Source organism: Anabrus simplex, chromosome 1, assembly GCF_040414725.1.
Source record: "Anabrus simplex isolate iqAnaSimp1 chromosome 1, ASM4041472v1, whole genome shotgun sequence".
NCBI classification, from domain to species: domain Eukaryota; kingdom Metazoa; phylum Arthropoda; class Insecta; order Orthoptera; family Tettigoniidae; genus Anabrus; species Anabrus simplex.
In genome coordinates this window covers 1,639,908,695-1,639,924,095 of record NC_090265.1, presented here as the reverse complement: position 1 = coordinate 1,639,924,095, position 15,401 = coordinate 1,639,908,695, and the positions used below count along the sequence as shown (strand labels likewise).

General features: G+C 37.7%; 1 protein-coding gene across 2 annotated transcripts in view; it reads left to right on the top strand.

Moving 5' to 3' along the window:
* The window catches only part of Upf1 (Upf1 RNA helicase), a 232,129-nt gene that overhangs the window by 25,189 nt on the left and 191,539 nt on the right, over nucleotides 1-15,401 (top strand). For both annotated transcript variants that reach the window (XR_010858658.2, XM_067138359.2), the window contains exon 4: nucleotides 7,205-7,377. Coding sequence is in view for 1 of the 2 variants with exons in the window: in XM_067138359.2 (XP_066994460.1) it covers nucleotides 7,205-7,377 (173 nt within the window). In the remaining variant the exon portion in view is untranslated. The remainder of the gene's footprint in view (nucleotides 1-7,204; nucleotides 7,378-15,401) is intronic.

The window sequence follows — 15,401 nt, the reverse complement described above, 5'->3', positions numbered from 1 at the left end:
GTGTGTAGGCTTTAGTCGTCTATACGTTTGCCTCGAGAAGGTTTGCTGTAGGGTAGGTGAAATATGGCACCATCCCTTCACAACTGTACTGTAGTATAGTGTCAAGTGCTAGTAAACAACTTGTGGCACAGTCTGGCTACAAGCTTGTAGTATCACTAGATTTTCTGCTGTGGCTATCTAACCAAAACCATACAGTGAATTTTTCTGTGGGGTGGTCCTGGCAGTCGGTATGTTAACACTTTATGTTCTGTTCTTAGCATGCATTATTTATACAAGACATACACATTGGAAATTTTCCTTCATATGCATTGTTCTTATAAAGATTTTATCTGAATGTGGAAGTCATCTACCTTGCTCTGGTCCATGGACAGTTTTGAATATTTACATCTTCATAAGTTGCATCCTTGACAGTGGGACATATAGTCCTGATGCTGAACGTATACCCATGCAGCATCTTCTGATCTCAAAACTTGGCCCACCCTGGTAATAATGATGGTTGTCAGTCTGCCCGCCCTAGTGATAATGAGGGTTGTCACTCGGTTTCTTTCCTCTGGACACAAGGGGCGCGTGTCGTTTGAAAGGCAAGTGAGCACTGTTAAGAGCAAGGTTGTTATATTTTGCATGAATTATTTAAGCATGTTAACATTTAATTTATTCTAAAGTCAAAATATAAATATAAAAACCTGATCATGAACCACAGCATAAACCAATATCGCAGAATAATTTGTTTCGTGCTTCTTAACCCGTGCAGTGGTCTCAGATGTTGGAAGAAAGAAAAACAGGACGAAGGAATTGGCAAATAAACTCGACAAAGAACTCTCAAATAGCTGTAAATGATCGCCACGAGCTATTTTTGCATACAAATAGGTCTCCTAAAATACTTAACTTAAATTGATACCAAAGTAGGCCTGTTAAAATATTAATTTTATGCTGCTAATGTGTGTCTTGCTTTCAGTAAAGAAAGGAAAAGTACAATTTTTTACAATTTGTTTTACGTCGCACCGACGCAGATAGCTTTTATGGTGACGATGGGCTAGGAAAGGCCTAGGAGTGGGAAGAAAGTTCCCGTGGCCTTAAGGTACTTCCCTAGCATTTGCCTGGTGTGAAAATGGGAAACAGAAAACCATCTTCAGAACTGCTGACAGTTGGGCTTGAACCCACTATCTCCTGGATCCAAGCTCACAGCTGCGCGCCCCTAACCGCACGGCCAACTCGCCCGGCAAAGGAAAAGTAAAAGCACGAACTAAGGACTGGGGTAATAATAATAATAATAATAATAAATATCGGAGTATGTAGTTCGGACATAAAATAGCCAGCAAACTTAGCTATATTTAAAAATAAAATGCAGTATTTATTTACCTTAACTCTCTTCGTCGTCCCTATCATTGTCTCCTAGGTGAATTACAAATCTATCTTGGTTGCTATCCGTGTCATGTTTCATGTACTTCTCTTCTGTCTTAATGGTGCTTCGAACACTATCAGACCACCTCTCAGGACCGATCGTTCCAGCTCTTTCACGCAGAAGTTGACACACACACACTCAAAGTTGGCGTAACATTGTTTTTCCTAACATACCCCTTCAGTTGAGACCAGATTATTTCTATGAGGTTTGTACAGTGATATGGAGGTAGTCTCAAAACTTTGTGCCCACGTGAGACTGCGATCTCTTCTACAGCATACCTTTTACTGATATTGGCTGATTTGATTTCCTGCAACATAACTGCCTTGATGGGTGTAGGTTTTGGCACGGGAATATTATACTCCATAAATTTAATAATGTCCTTAAAAATATTAGCGTTCATGGAAGGAAACCTAATCAGCTGCTGCGAATGATAGCTTGCGTTGTCCATCACGATTATACATTTTCGGTCACATTGTAGGTTGATATAGATGTTGATTCCAAAAGGGAATCTGAAATATTTGTTCCGAATGAGTAAATTTAGGTTCTCTAGAAGATGAGACCTAAACCAGTTTTTGAAAACTTGCTGTCATTTCATCATGACTATCAGCTTTGCAGTCTCAAATGTTTTTAGCCGACAAATAAAGGCAATTCTCAATCCCGCCCTCACTGCCTCCAGCATGCAATACCATAATACGCTTACCTCGCGATATTGGTGCTTTCAATATGCAATTACAAGTTCCATCATCCCCACCCTTTCTTCACAATGTCATGAGTATCTTACCAAGTTTCATCTAGATAGACAATTCTGCACCCCTCGGAACGAAACTTCCACAGACGGTCTATGAATTTATATCGCCAAGCTACTATTCTAGCAGATTCCATTACAATCTGTTTTTTCCTCAGAATACGGAAACAAAACCCAAGTTTTATCAACAGCTGTCGTAGAGTAGTTTTTTCATAAGGAAAGCCACACAATTTTTCAAATGTTTTAACAGTTCCTGTACGGTTGGTGACTTACCTTTAGTAAAGAATGTATATACCTCGCGTCTCACCAAGTCACAGCAAAAAATCATCAATTTTATTAAAGATAACCCTATTACCACACTTTTTAGGAGTTGTAGGTCCCCTGTTTACTATTTTACTTATAGTTTTCCTGTTAAGTTTCAACATTTTAGCTGTCTCCGAAATATAACCCTTGCGTGCATTGTTCTTCATAGCGTATTCGTATGCGTTACATATCAGCCGTTGACTTTGCTTACTTAGTTTTAGTCGCCTTTCTTTTCTCCGCGGAACGACTACTACCTGGTTGCATACCACTCGCGGACGTGGAACCACTGCTACTCGGTTGAATATCACTCGTGGGCACAGAACCACTGCTACCCGGCTGAGTGACACTCGCGGGCACAGAACCACTGCTACTCGATTGAGTATCACTGTTACTGGTGATCGGTTGAGGATCGTTTGCGTGCAATGGCAGATTTAATTCATGATTTTCTGATGCAATAATTTCCAGGTGTGATTCCCACGGCCTTCACATTACTGCATGAAGCTAAGTGAAGAGCAATACACTTCACAAATATTAATTAATGAAGCAAAGAAATAATCCGAAACTTTCAAACAGCAAACAAAGCAAGTGTGAATTGTCTGAGCTGAAAAAGACTGATGTCTATTTAACAAGAGGTGCATTGGCAAGAGAGCTGTAAGGATTTGTGAAGGGGAATGAGAACTTCCATTTTAAAGCCCACTGCCGTGAGTGACCAGGGAGATCAAACGTTTGCCGAACTGTTTGAATGCCGCTGGGTACACGTTGCTCGTCTCGGCTATAACTCTCCATGACCAAACACTGGTTCAGGAAGGTAAATACCATCTTTCCCTAGAGTTTGACATTGTGATTAATTGAAACTGATGGCGTTTTATGCATTTGCCTAGTGGCAATGCCTAATATCAGGCGTTTTGACATGCTCTTTATTTTATTTCGGTCATCCAATTATCGTAATTTATAAACTTTACATCCGTATTGATGGTTCACACAAATGCAAAGAGGAGAAGAATCCACCTAATCAATACTTGTTTATTATTATTATTATTATTAAAAATACAGGACCGGTTTCGACTCTAGCGGGTCATCAGCTGGACACACATATTCATATAACACATTGTACAATTGCAAACATTACCATATCTAGAAAGGAATATCATGTGATTGTAACGTCAGGTTGTACTCATGAGTAGGGCATTCGTCAAATTGGGAGTTAAGTATATGTTATCATGCATGAATGCGCATCTAAGAAAAGTGAATATTCTTAAACTTAAAACTAACTGATAAGTATACATTGCAAGCCATAAACTCGAACATTCACAAGCATGAAAGTGTTTTATGCATATGTTGTTTTTAATTCTTCAGTTTGACTGCTGTCATTAAGTCTGGTTGTCCACAACTGCATTATATTAAAAACTCAATGGCTGAAATTGTAATAAGAGTTTCATTTTAAAATACTATCTCATTTTAAAAATATTTTTGTCACCATATGTACACGGAGGATAAGAAACACTTTGCATCTCTAAGAGGCAAAATATTGACGTAGTGTGGATTCAGTTGAGGTTTGGACGGAAGTGTAGAAATTGCAGTTTGCCGTATATAACGCTAGAACAATCAACTAAATACAACTATTCAGGGGTATATTGGATAAAATGCAACAACTCTAACACCAGCTACATCGGACGTACTGGCAGGAACTTTCAAACCCGTTGTAATGAACACCTAAATGCCACAAAACACAATCATTTTTCCTCCATTGAAGATTATAAACACATTCACAAATATCGAAAATGACATGCAAATTTTGAATATAAACCCCAAGGGCCCCTTACTCAACAGAATTTTACATTACTCTAGATCAATACGCCAACCCTAATTTTAATATAAACGAAATCACAGAAAAAAAAACAAATATCATCTTTAATACAGTCATTCCATCCCTAAAACATGCTTATCTCAAGAGAATCAATAAACAAAACTTGACACGCACCAGAGAACCACCGGAAGGCACGCCCAACTCTACCCCTACCCCCTCAATAGCCACTCCTCCATCCCTTCCCCTCACAGGAAACGGCATTAGCCAGAGACGGACACGAAGTAGTACATAGCATGCTCCCAAACCATATACAACCTCAAGACCACAATACCAGTAAGTGCATGTATAGATTCTCTCGCATGACCTAAGACATTCCTTCAACATATTAGTATCACTCACATCTTACTCGTATCTTTCACAGATAATTCTTATAATATCACACAACTACAAAAAAGGAAGCAGCCTCCACTCTGTAGTTTAATGCAACACATCATCTTAATATGGCAAAGGACATTATGACTCATCTTTTAATGTAAACAACTACATTTTATATATGACAAGCTGTAATTTTTACTCTTCCGTCCAAGCCTCAGCTGAATCCATACTATGTCACTATTTTGCCTCTTAGAGATGCAAAGTCTTTCTTATGCATCGTGTACATATGGTGACAAAAATATTTAAAAAATGAGATTAGTATTTTAAAATGTAACTCATATTAGAATTTAAGCCATTGAGTTTTTATTTTTATGCGCAGTTGTGGAGAACCAGACTTCATGACAGCAGTCAAACTGAAGAATTAAGAAACATTGCAAGCCATAAACTCGAACATTCACAGGCATGAAAGTGTTTTACGCATATGTTGTTTTTATTTTATGTATACTTATAAGTTAGTTTTAAGTTTAGGAATATTAACTTAGATGCGCATTCATGCATGATAACATATACTTAACTCCCAATTTGACGAATGCCCTACTCATGAGTACAACCTGACATGTTACATGATATTCTAGATATGGTAATGTTTGCAATTGTACGATGTGTTATATGAATGTGTGTCCAGCTGAGGATGACCCGCTAGGGTCGAAACTGGTCTAGTATTTTTAATAATAATAATAATAAAACACATGTATTGATTAGCTGGAGTTCTTCTCCTCTTTGCAATCAAATTATTATTCATCGAAATGTGCTAATTACATACTTGGCGGCTGGCCACAAGTATGTCTCAGCTGAGCCAGCTATATTTAGTCACCAGTTTTCCTTCTGTTATCAATCTGAAGTGTTGATATGCACTCATATCAGCAATACTGAATCATTTCCTCACAGGAACAGTGAATAAATCTTCAAAGGGATATCTCAGATTGTTTTAGGTACAAAACTTGAACCTAGGCAAACCATTTACTTTAGGCAAGGTGACTTTCTACTGGTTGCTTATAAAGAGAACATGGAAAACAGTTTGTCTCACAACTGGATGTCACGCTGAGGACAATGTTGTAAGGAGTCGAAAGGGAAATGAAGAGTTGAAACCTCTACTGATTCAGAAGTACAATATCTTCATGGGAGGTGTAGATAATAAAGGTAAGTGCATTTACGATGCCACTTGTTCCAGACCGAAAAGAAGGTACTGGCAGCAAATTTTCTCAAATCTTGGAGATATGTCATTATTTGATGCATACATCCTGTACATAAAGAACACTGATAAGCCTTTAGCAAGACGAGACGTCATGGTCAGTATAGTTACGGGATTGCTAAATGAACAGTTCCCTATTCCGGTTGTGAGGCCAACGGGTCGTGCAGGAGGCCCCTCTCATGCTTTCGAAAAATTTCCACAGAATAACAATCGCCTATGTGTTGTGTGCGTGCAAGAATAGTAGGAGTCTACAGTCTGGTGTCCAGGATGCAGTGGTGGTATTCACCAGGGGTGTTATCATAAACTAGTGCACTTCTGGAGGCCTGACAATCGTGGAGTAAAAAGAAAGACCCACCCAAGTTACTGAGTGAAATGTACAAGTGGTAGCATACAATTGTTGTATACATTGTTGTATATTTTTTCCAGCTAAGAACAGTATTATAAACTATATACTGGTATGCAACTATTTACTATGAACTGGTGCTCCTTTTGTATGTCATTTTTTTAAATTTACCTAAATATAAACATGTATAGCACAACTTTTGCAAAAATAAATAATATAAACAAATTCAGTATATTTTTGGTCTTACACTTTTTGGATGATAAATAACAGCTTTAGTATTGTAATCTTGTTCCTTGTACTTTTGAGGATAAAAGGGTGTGCTGTTTATGTATGTATAACATGTCAACGATTTTTAACACAATTTATACAAAGAGTCTGCAACACCGGTAAAATATCGCTGCCACTACAGGATAAATTACCGCCACTTCGAGGGTTAAGCATACTCTTACCGTTCGCTGTGAATGATTTAGAACACTTGTATTCAAGTTAACGTCAGTACTTTTGGTACAAAGAATGGTTGTCATGGCAAATGTGTGGGAATTAAGTAAATTTCAGTTCTTAACACAACATTGTATAGAAGTGAAATACATTAATTGGTATAGAAATATAGATTGCAATCATTTGAGATTGTTGCATAACAATATGAAGGTGTTTTGAGTGGATTGTATGACAAAGTAATATTGTATGAAGCTGGTGATCAGTTTGGCAAAGTTCATCAAGAATAAGTAGTATATGTAATTCCAATTTTATCCCTTTCATAGGAGATTCTAAGTCGTTTCATTTCCTACAGGTGTCTTATTGGCTTCTTGGTCATTGCATTTCTCTTCGCAGGAAATATGTTAACCTCTTACTGTATTCAGGATGTCCTGTTTTTTTCATTATACGTTTTATTTACAGAGTCCTCTGCCTTGCGTTCAGAATATTGATGGATAAGTTGGGTGTGACTTTGTTTTAAAAATAAATTCCTTTTTTTCTAGGAAGTTACTCTTCATAAGGATGGACCACTTGGAGAAACTGTGTTGGAGTGTTACTCCTGTGGAGTGAGGAATGTTTTTGTTTTGGGCTTCATACCAGCTAAAGCTGATTCAGTGGTTGTGCTACTATGCCGACAACCATGTGCAGCTCAGAATTCTTTGAAAGATATGAACTGGTAAGAGATCTACTTGAAATTCATGGCACTTAACCCTAGAACACTAACCCTTCGTAAATTTTACAACGGTAGGTAGCAGAACGGTATAGTTTATTGCCTTTCGCGCATGCATGCCTGCCGCCATTTTGCGTAGCTGATTTTTTCGAGCTGTTATTGACTGTGGCATGTGTGATTGATTGTTGATATCTTTGCTCATTCTTGTAATAATTGGGTGGGTGTCATCATATTGACGAACGGTTAGTGATAGTGTGAATAAGTATAATGTGTCTTCATGCCTTTTTTTACATTTATGCTTATATTATTTATTTTCTTGGTAGTTTTGGTTTCTTTGCGATGTAAATAACCCACATTCATAATTTTAAGGGTTTATATGTTGTGTTATAAAATTTTCTTATAAAGCGTGTTCATTTAATATATTTTGTGTGTCAAGTTTTCTATATTTAATAAATAATCACATAAAATTATTTAATATCTATGTATTTTGATTCATGTTAAATTTACGACACTATGGGAACTCTAAATAACCAAAATCTTGCCAAATATAAGCGTTACGTACAAAATACAACAATTATAATTTAAAGTAGTCAAATTTACGAAGGGTTAGTAATAATGAGTGGGCAAATAGGGTTAGTGTTCTAGGGTTAAACTTGTGGTGTTTTATGAATTTTTATTTGTATTATAATTTTCTGTATGGTTTTGAAAAAATGGAATCTCTAACCAATCCTAACAAGGCAAAATATTGAGAGGCAAAAGAACAAGCTTATCTGCCTACCGTCTAGGTTTCCATAACTGTCTGTTTCTTTACCATATGCAGCAGAACAATTGACACTGAAATGTTAATTGCGTTAGTGTAGTATTTGTTCAGAGTGTGTACAATCACGTGCCACTCATTGTATGTCACTTTTCTGAAGATTATTGAACATGTTGGCGAACAAAGGTTGCTGTAAAGACAATTACGCTACTCTTTTGTGTAATTCGGTAATATTTGTAGGTGGTTCATCTGTATTGAGAACTGATTGTTTCAACATGGTGCATATGCAGGCATCTGGAGTCATGAGATCTAGGGAACAGGAAGGGGATGGGAATGGAGTTCCATGAAATATTAGGTGATCTCCAAAATGTCGTTGCTGAAGGGTGGGCTGTAGTTCCATCTTGTTGCATCCATCATCTTCGGAGGGATAAGTTTCTGGCTCAACAGAAGCTGCGTTGTGCCCGCACTTATGAGGTAATGGAGTCTGTAGGCTACCTGGTCCACCGTTTTTTTGGGTACTGTGCAGCATCCTCAACAAAATAAGGGCCCAGTATTCGATGACCAGACACTGCACAACCAATTGTAACCTATAAACTGTAGTGGTTTCTGCATAATGACATCAGGTTTTTAGAACTGTAAAAATGAGTTGTTCGTAGTTTGATGTAGCCATCAAGGTGGTGGTGTAGTCGGCTGCAATTCGTATCCAAGTAAACATATTCTTCAGCAGATTACATTTTCACACTCAATGCTTTGTGAATGTTTCATATGACGTAGCAGCCCAATCTAACGTCCACACAAATCACATGGAATGGCTGGGGAAGGGCGGGACTGAGCTTGATGGAGCTTCCATGGTTGTTGTTTAGCCTCTTCATGTCTATATCATTCCACTTCAAACACAGTAACTGATGTAAAAACAGTGTGGCGCCAGAGTGTACGGTTCTTAGAAAGCCTATCCCAGGATTGAGTGTTAATTGCAGTTCTTTTCATAGTATGCTTTAGCTGATTCTTGAAATGCTTCAAAGGGGCTCCAGGAAATCTTATGCCAGTGGAGAATTCACCATACAGGAGTTGACGAGGAAGCCTGGTGTCACTCGTGTGACAGATGTGCCCTATCCATCTGAGACATTGGCAGTCGTGCTGTCAACTCCCCCGATAGCAGGGGACTCCCTGTTTTTGATCTTTCCTCCCTCTCTCCTGATTGCAGAGACCGTTAAATCCCTTCACATTCACAGAACAGAAGTAGCAGAGAGTACTGTGGTCTGGGGGTTCTCGCCACACCATTGGAATACCGAATGGCAACGCAGTTCGCTTACCGTTCACCCATTGCCGTAACTGCTCTATACAGGTTCTACAAGCCTTATGTGGTCCCCATGGCTTGGCTTGGTCTCCAAGTTTTAAGCGAAAGTAGGCATAGTAGGCCTTTCTCACGAGCTCTGTTATATTATGCCGCTGTCTAATCGGCACGAAACTTCCACATACATAGCAGAATGTATCTGGATTGTTCTTGCTGCCACATCGTAGCGTGTTGATAGATGTAAGTTCAATAAAAGTATTAACCCAGTACGTCACTCAGATATAGAACGTTTATGAAGACAAAAATCTTTCACTGGCAAGCAAAACACAACGCAGACTGTTGCGGACAAAGCACAACGAGAGAATGACGCCACCCAGCCAAAACCACGCGTTGACGGCTGTTGTACATAGTTGCCAGCTCTACACTCTGAACGTGATAATACAAGACTACGAGATAGCTGGAGGACGTAGAATTAATGAAATAATAAAATTAATTAATAAAAGTGTATGGAAATCTAAATTAAAGCAACACTCTTCCTAACAACGTAAGAAGTGCATTAGTGCATGTGATGAAATAAAAATATAGGATTTTTGAGAAAATATGTGATGGGGGAAAATTAACATTGTATCCTAATTCAGGATGCAGAAGTTATCCTAAAAAGCAATTCAGGTTGGCGGCAATGAAACTATTGCAGGACAGTGTTATTTTTTGTATTCTACTGTTAAGTTTCACTATTATCTATCAACCATGCCATTTAATTTCATTAACCGTGGTGGTGTTTTTAAATATGACAGAATCTGCAACGTAAAGATTTTTATTTAATCATATCCACATAACGCCGACTTGAGACTATTTTTTAGCATATTTACAAGAATAAAAACTCAATTCAGATGAAAGCTTCATGATAAAGAATTCTGCAAACAAATTAAACCTTAAAACCTGTTCAACTAAGTCAGTGCTTTGAGCATGAATCTAGTTCAGAAATTTATGAAGAGTCATGAGCTCTAAAACTCAAATGCATGCAGTATTTCAGTATTTATAAAATACATGCAATATTTTAAGTATTAATAAATAAATTAATAAGAGAAATTACATATTTGAGTAGTATAATGTGTTAAGTATTCTTCAAAGTTACATCATCAATGATTTGTTGGGATATGGTGTAGATGTTGATTCCCATAGGCAATCTGAAATATTTATTCCAAATGAGTAAATTTATAATTTATAATACCAATAAAAATGGTCCATTGTTGGACATTATAAATTTTCCAGCTAACTCATTCCTGGTTGCCAGCGTATCGCCCAACCTAGCACACAAAGGGAACATACTGAGGTCGGATAGCAGAGTAAAACTGACATGGGATTGGTCTGTGTTTAGAATTGGGGACTGGGTAGCGTACTCCCTTGCTGCATTGTTGTGCTATGTTATTAGTGACGATAAAATCTGGATTATATCCTCTTCTCCAACGGCCACTGTTAAAAGAAGGTGGCAGTTTACTATGATGAATAAGAGAGAGTTCCATAGCATCTGCTCAGTGTTGTAGTAGCTCGCCATTGTCATCACTGTGTTCATTCGGATTGTGACAATTAAAATCTCCCACCACAAAATTCACTTTTTGGTTTCTAAAGTTCACTGGCTCTTTGAAAGAGAAATTGGAGGCTGGAGGCTTGTAGATCGATGTACAGTTGGGAAGTTCAATTGTTACAATTTCAATCTCATTCTCTATTGTAAATGCCGTTGACAGAATCAAGGTTTCAGGTTTTGTAAATATGGCACTTCCATATTTGCTATGAGGTATTTCAGCAATAAGTCGAATGCCTTGAATTCTGGGTTGCACCTGGTTAATATCTCTGTGGGATTCTTGGATGCACGCATCGTCAACGCTTTGCTCTGTACAAAGTCGGCTCGGCAAGTCTTCTTTACAAGATGATAATGCCTTCAGTGTTAACCCTTTCCCGCCCGCATTTTCACTCCGCTTATCCCCAGGTTTCAACCTATTATTTAGCAAAAACTGAAACAGACCGTATTGTTTCAGAAAAAGTTAAATACAGTAAAAACTATTGGTCACAATGAATTCAAATTTTCAATAACATTAGAAAATATACAATCACATCCATTTCTCTGTTTATTGAGTCATAATATGTTCCCCCCCACTCCTCGTGATACTCGACACAGAGACAGTCTGCATTTGTCACATTCTCATGTTGTCTGAATCCCTCAAAACCAATAATCACGTGATTTTGGAAGTGGAATGATGCCCATGTATATAAGATTTTATTTCATCTTGGCAAGGGTCTTCCTATTCTGTTTTTATCTTACCGGAATGCGACTGTTTGAAGGCTGCATTGTTATATGCGCAATAGGCTATGCCACTGAATAGTTTTTCTCCTCCTAACATACGTAAAAACAATCTCTTTCCCCTAATACTCTTTCCGAATTGTGCGCAGGTTCAACATCATCCATTTAATCATTCGGAGCAACGAAATGTAATATTTGTGTTACCTGAATTGCCGTGGCATCGCCATCAGGTCCGATTTATCGATATTAGTTTTCATTCATATCACTGTTATCACTAAAATTATCTTCGTTGATACATTATTCACTCATTAAAAATTCACCTGCTCCCCTACTCAAGGATTCTGTGTCACTTTTTTCGCCCATATTCAGCTCAGTTTCAATATACGCGATATTCAATCCCGCCATGTTTACGGACGAAACAGCTGACCCGCGCTCGCGGAAGTTCAAGACCGTTGCCTAGGCAACGTCAAGACAGATTATCTCTCTTCCTTTATTCCCTAAGACTTGTAGATTGCACTGCGTGTTCATAAATGCCTTATAAACACTTCACTGATGAGAAAAATAAAAAACTATCGCACAGATCGCAGACGAATGCAGATAATGCAGCCGGGCGCTAAGGACCGGAAGGCTAAATGAACAGTCGGGCGCTAAGGGCCGGAAAGGGTTAAGGCAGGATTGTAAATTTGGGTCCTGAAAAGGGCTTACTTTGATATTTCCTTGCTGTCGTGTTAAATTTTAGGTGGTCACCTGAATGAAATATATGTACAAAAGATGCTTCTGGTGCGAGAGAATCAGCTGTCTAGGAAATGTCCTAGTCCGTTGCCCAGGGAGCGCACGGATGAATTTAATATTCTTAACACATCCTGCGGGCAGGTTTCTCTCTTGTTCCCCATAGAATAGTAATACACACATTTCAGCAGTATATTATTTTCATTAGTAATAATGAGGTCGATAATAATTACCAGGGAACAGATTTATATGTACTAATAATTATTAAAATATGTACATACATATTTAATTATTTTTATTGAAACATGGACTTAAAATTACACATAACATTAATTTCTATTTACCTATAATATCCAAGTTCAAAGAAGCTAAACAAAGTAGATCTACATGCAACATAATGTTGCACTTCTCATTTTAATATATTTGAAGAACACACAATCTTTTATTCTGTTACCAAAACAATGGATTACAAAATGTTCTTTTAAGTGCTGGAAAGTGAATCTTCTCCTATTATCTCTGACAGATTTATAAAGACTGGAACTGTGTTCAACATCGGAAGAGGTATTGGGGGCATAATTCAACTTCACAGTATTTGCTGGGGTTAAATCCAGTGTTAATTTTATACTTAAATCTCCACACAGCATTGCAGCAACCTTTGTCATTTCTTCATATCCAGGGTTCTTTGAAAGTACAGTGGCCATCTTCATGTTTGCTACATCTGCAACTTTACCTGTACCACAATTTAGTTGTTCCACAGTTTTATTCACAATTTCACAACTTTCAGAAAGTGAGAGATGCGAGTTTTGGAGCCCTTTCAGTGTTTTTGTGATGCATGAAACATTATGCTGAATGTAACATAAGTCATTTCTCACACTTGTATCTCAGACAACTGTTTTCGCGGCTTCAATTGAGTCTGCATCTTCAGAGTCCATGGTGGCATGCAGAACATTAAGTCTATATTCAACATAATATTCAACCGCTTGCAGCCACGTACCCCACCTACCGTAGTTAGTCGGCTTAGGTGGCAATGGAATCTCTGGGTGCATTTCTTTCAAAAGATGAACTCTTCTGTGGGCTTTGGGAAAAACTTTTTTTCACTGAGGAAATCAATAAATTTATTTTGGGGTAACTGCCTCTTACCACTTTTGCCACACGAAAGGCATGTGCTGCACATGTTAGATGAGTCATCTTAGGATATACAACACATAATGCTTCTCCAGCTTTTGTTATATAAGATGCGGCATCGCTAAAAAAAAGTAACACTTTATTATACTTACCGCCCTGTGGCCAGAGGATACCCATAGTTTCATTGAACAGTTTTGCTATAGTTTTGCTATCACACTTTCCTGGAACATCACAGTGTAAGAGGATCCGTTTACAATAATCTTCGCTTAACAAACCAATGATTACGTTGCCTGTTGTCTCATCAATGAAAACCCAAATTGGACCGTCTTTAATCTCTTGCCTTATCTTCCGAACAGTTTTATCGTATATGGCTGAACAGGACGTTTTTCTGAACGATGACTCATCCGGGATGGATCGTTTAGTATATTTCAGTTTGAAGAGGGTCATGTCAGCAGAGATGAGAGCACGGCAGATATCGGCGTTGAACTCGGACGTTACACTGGAAGTTGCTGGTTGTAAGAAACAACTGTCTCTGCTTGGAATCTCGTTCGTTAGCCTGGTGTTTGCTGGTTGAAACGTGCTGTTGCACAAGGAACCTTTGAGTAGATGTCACTGTACAATGACACAAATTACAAAATATCATCTTACTGTCAGTTGATAAACCATCTTTAAATTCTGATACGTAACTTTTCAATTTTAAACTGGTTGACTGAGCTACTTTAGGCATATTGTAACAACGTTAATGTGTTCAATGAATATCAGTATACAACTGTACACACTGAGCGTACAAGAATACTATGATCCGTCTCACTGCTAATTCAAACTGTGAATGACTGGTAGTAAACTAGATGGAGTTATGAAGCAATCAAAGGGAATGCCCGACTTACAAACTAATCCGAAAACTACTAGCACAACGTCGATGAATGAGATTTCCCTAGTTAAGAAATTATGACAGACACAGTCGATGTTATGTAATGCAGCTTATCAGTGCTGTAAGTGTGATTCAGATAGTTACAGTACTGACCGGCTGATCTCCACCACTTCCAGGCTCAACCTCTCTGTTTCTTCGCCCCGCTTATCAGCTTATTTTATCAGCCCAGACGTGGACAGGCGTGATAATGATCTGCACACCAGAAATATTAATTTTTCGAATGTAGATTTTTAATTTATTTCTCCATTATTGAGAGGACTGCTAATTTAATATAATTTAATGTTTTTTAGCTCAAATATGGGCTATAGTGATTTTAATGACTAAGGATATGGAACATGTGCTAAACTCCAAAATATGGGAAAATATGGAAAATGAATGAATACTCCATTTCTCAACTACACACGTCATGATTCGTAAAGATAATGCAAAATATAATTAATTTTTGCTTCCTAAAGAGATATGTATTTACATATAAATCCGTTCCCTTATAATTACTAACCTCATTCTGCACCCATGTACGAAGTGCTGTGAGAACTTGAAGTTTATTAAGGAATTTCTGACTGTGTTAATAACAATTCGAGCGTACTCCTTCGTAAATCGATGTTTAATTTTAAAACTTCATCATCCAGTAGAAATGGGTCATTCCATCTCTTAAAGTACCGGTACCATATTTTATTTTGGTCTGTGTCTTAGTGTTTAAAATATCGTGGAAATCATAATTATTCATTCTTTCATTGTGTTCAATGTTCAATGGATAATTACATGTGATAAATATCATTCTTGATCTGTATTGATGATACTTGAATGGAATAATATCAATAAGTTAATTTATTGAATTTACCACCTAATCAATACAAAATGTCATACTTTAGTTGGTTTACTTTGGCATATTAAC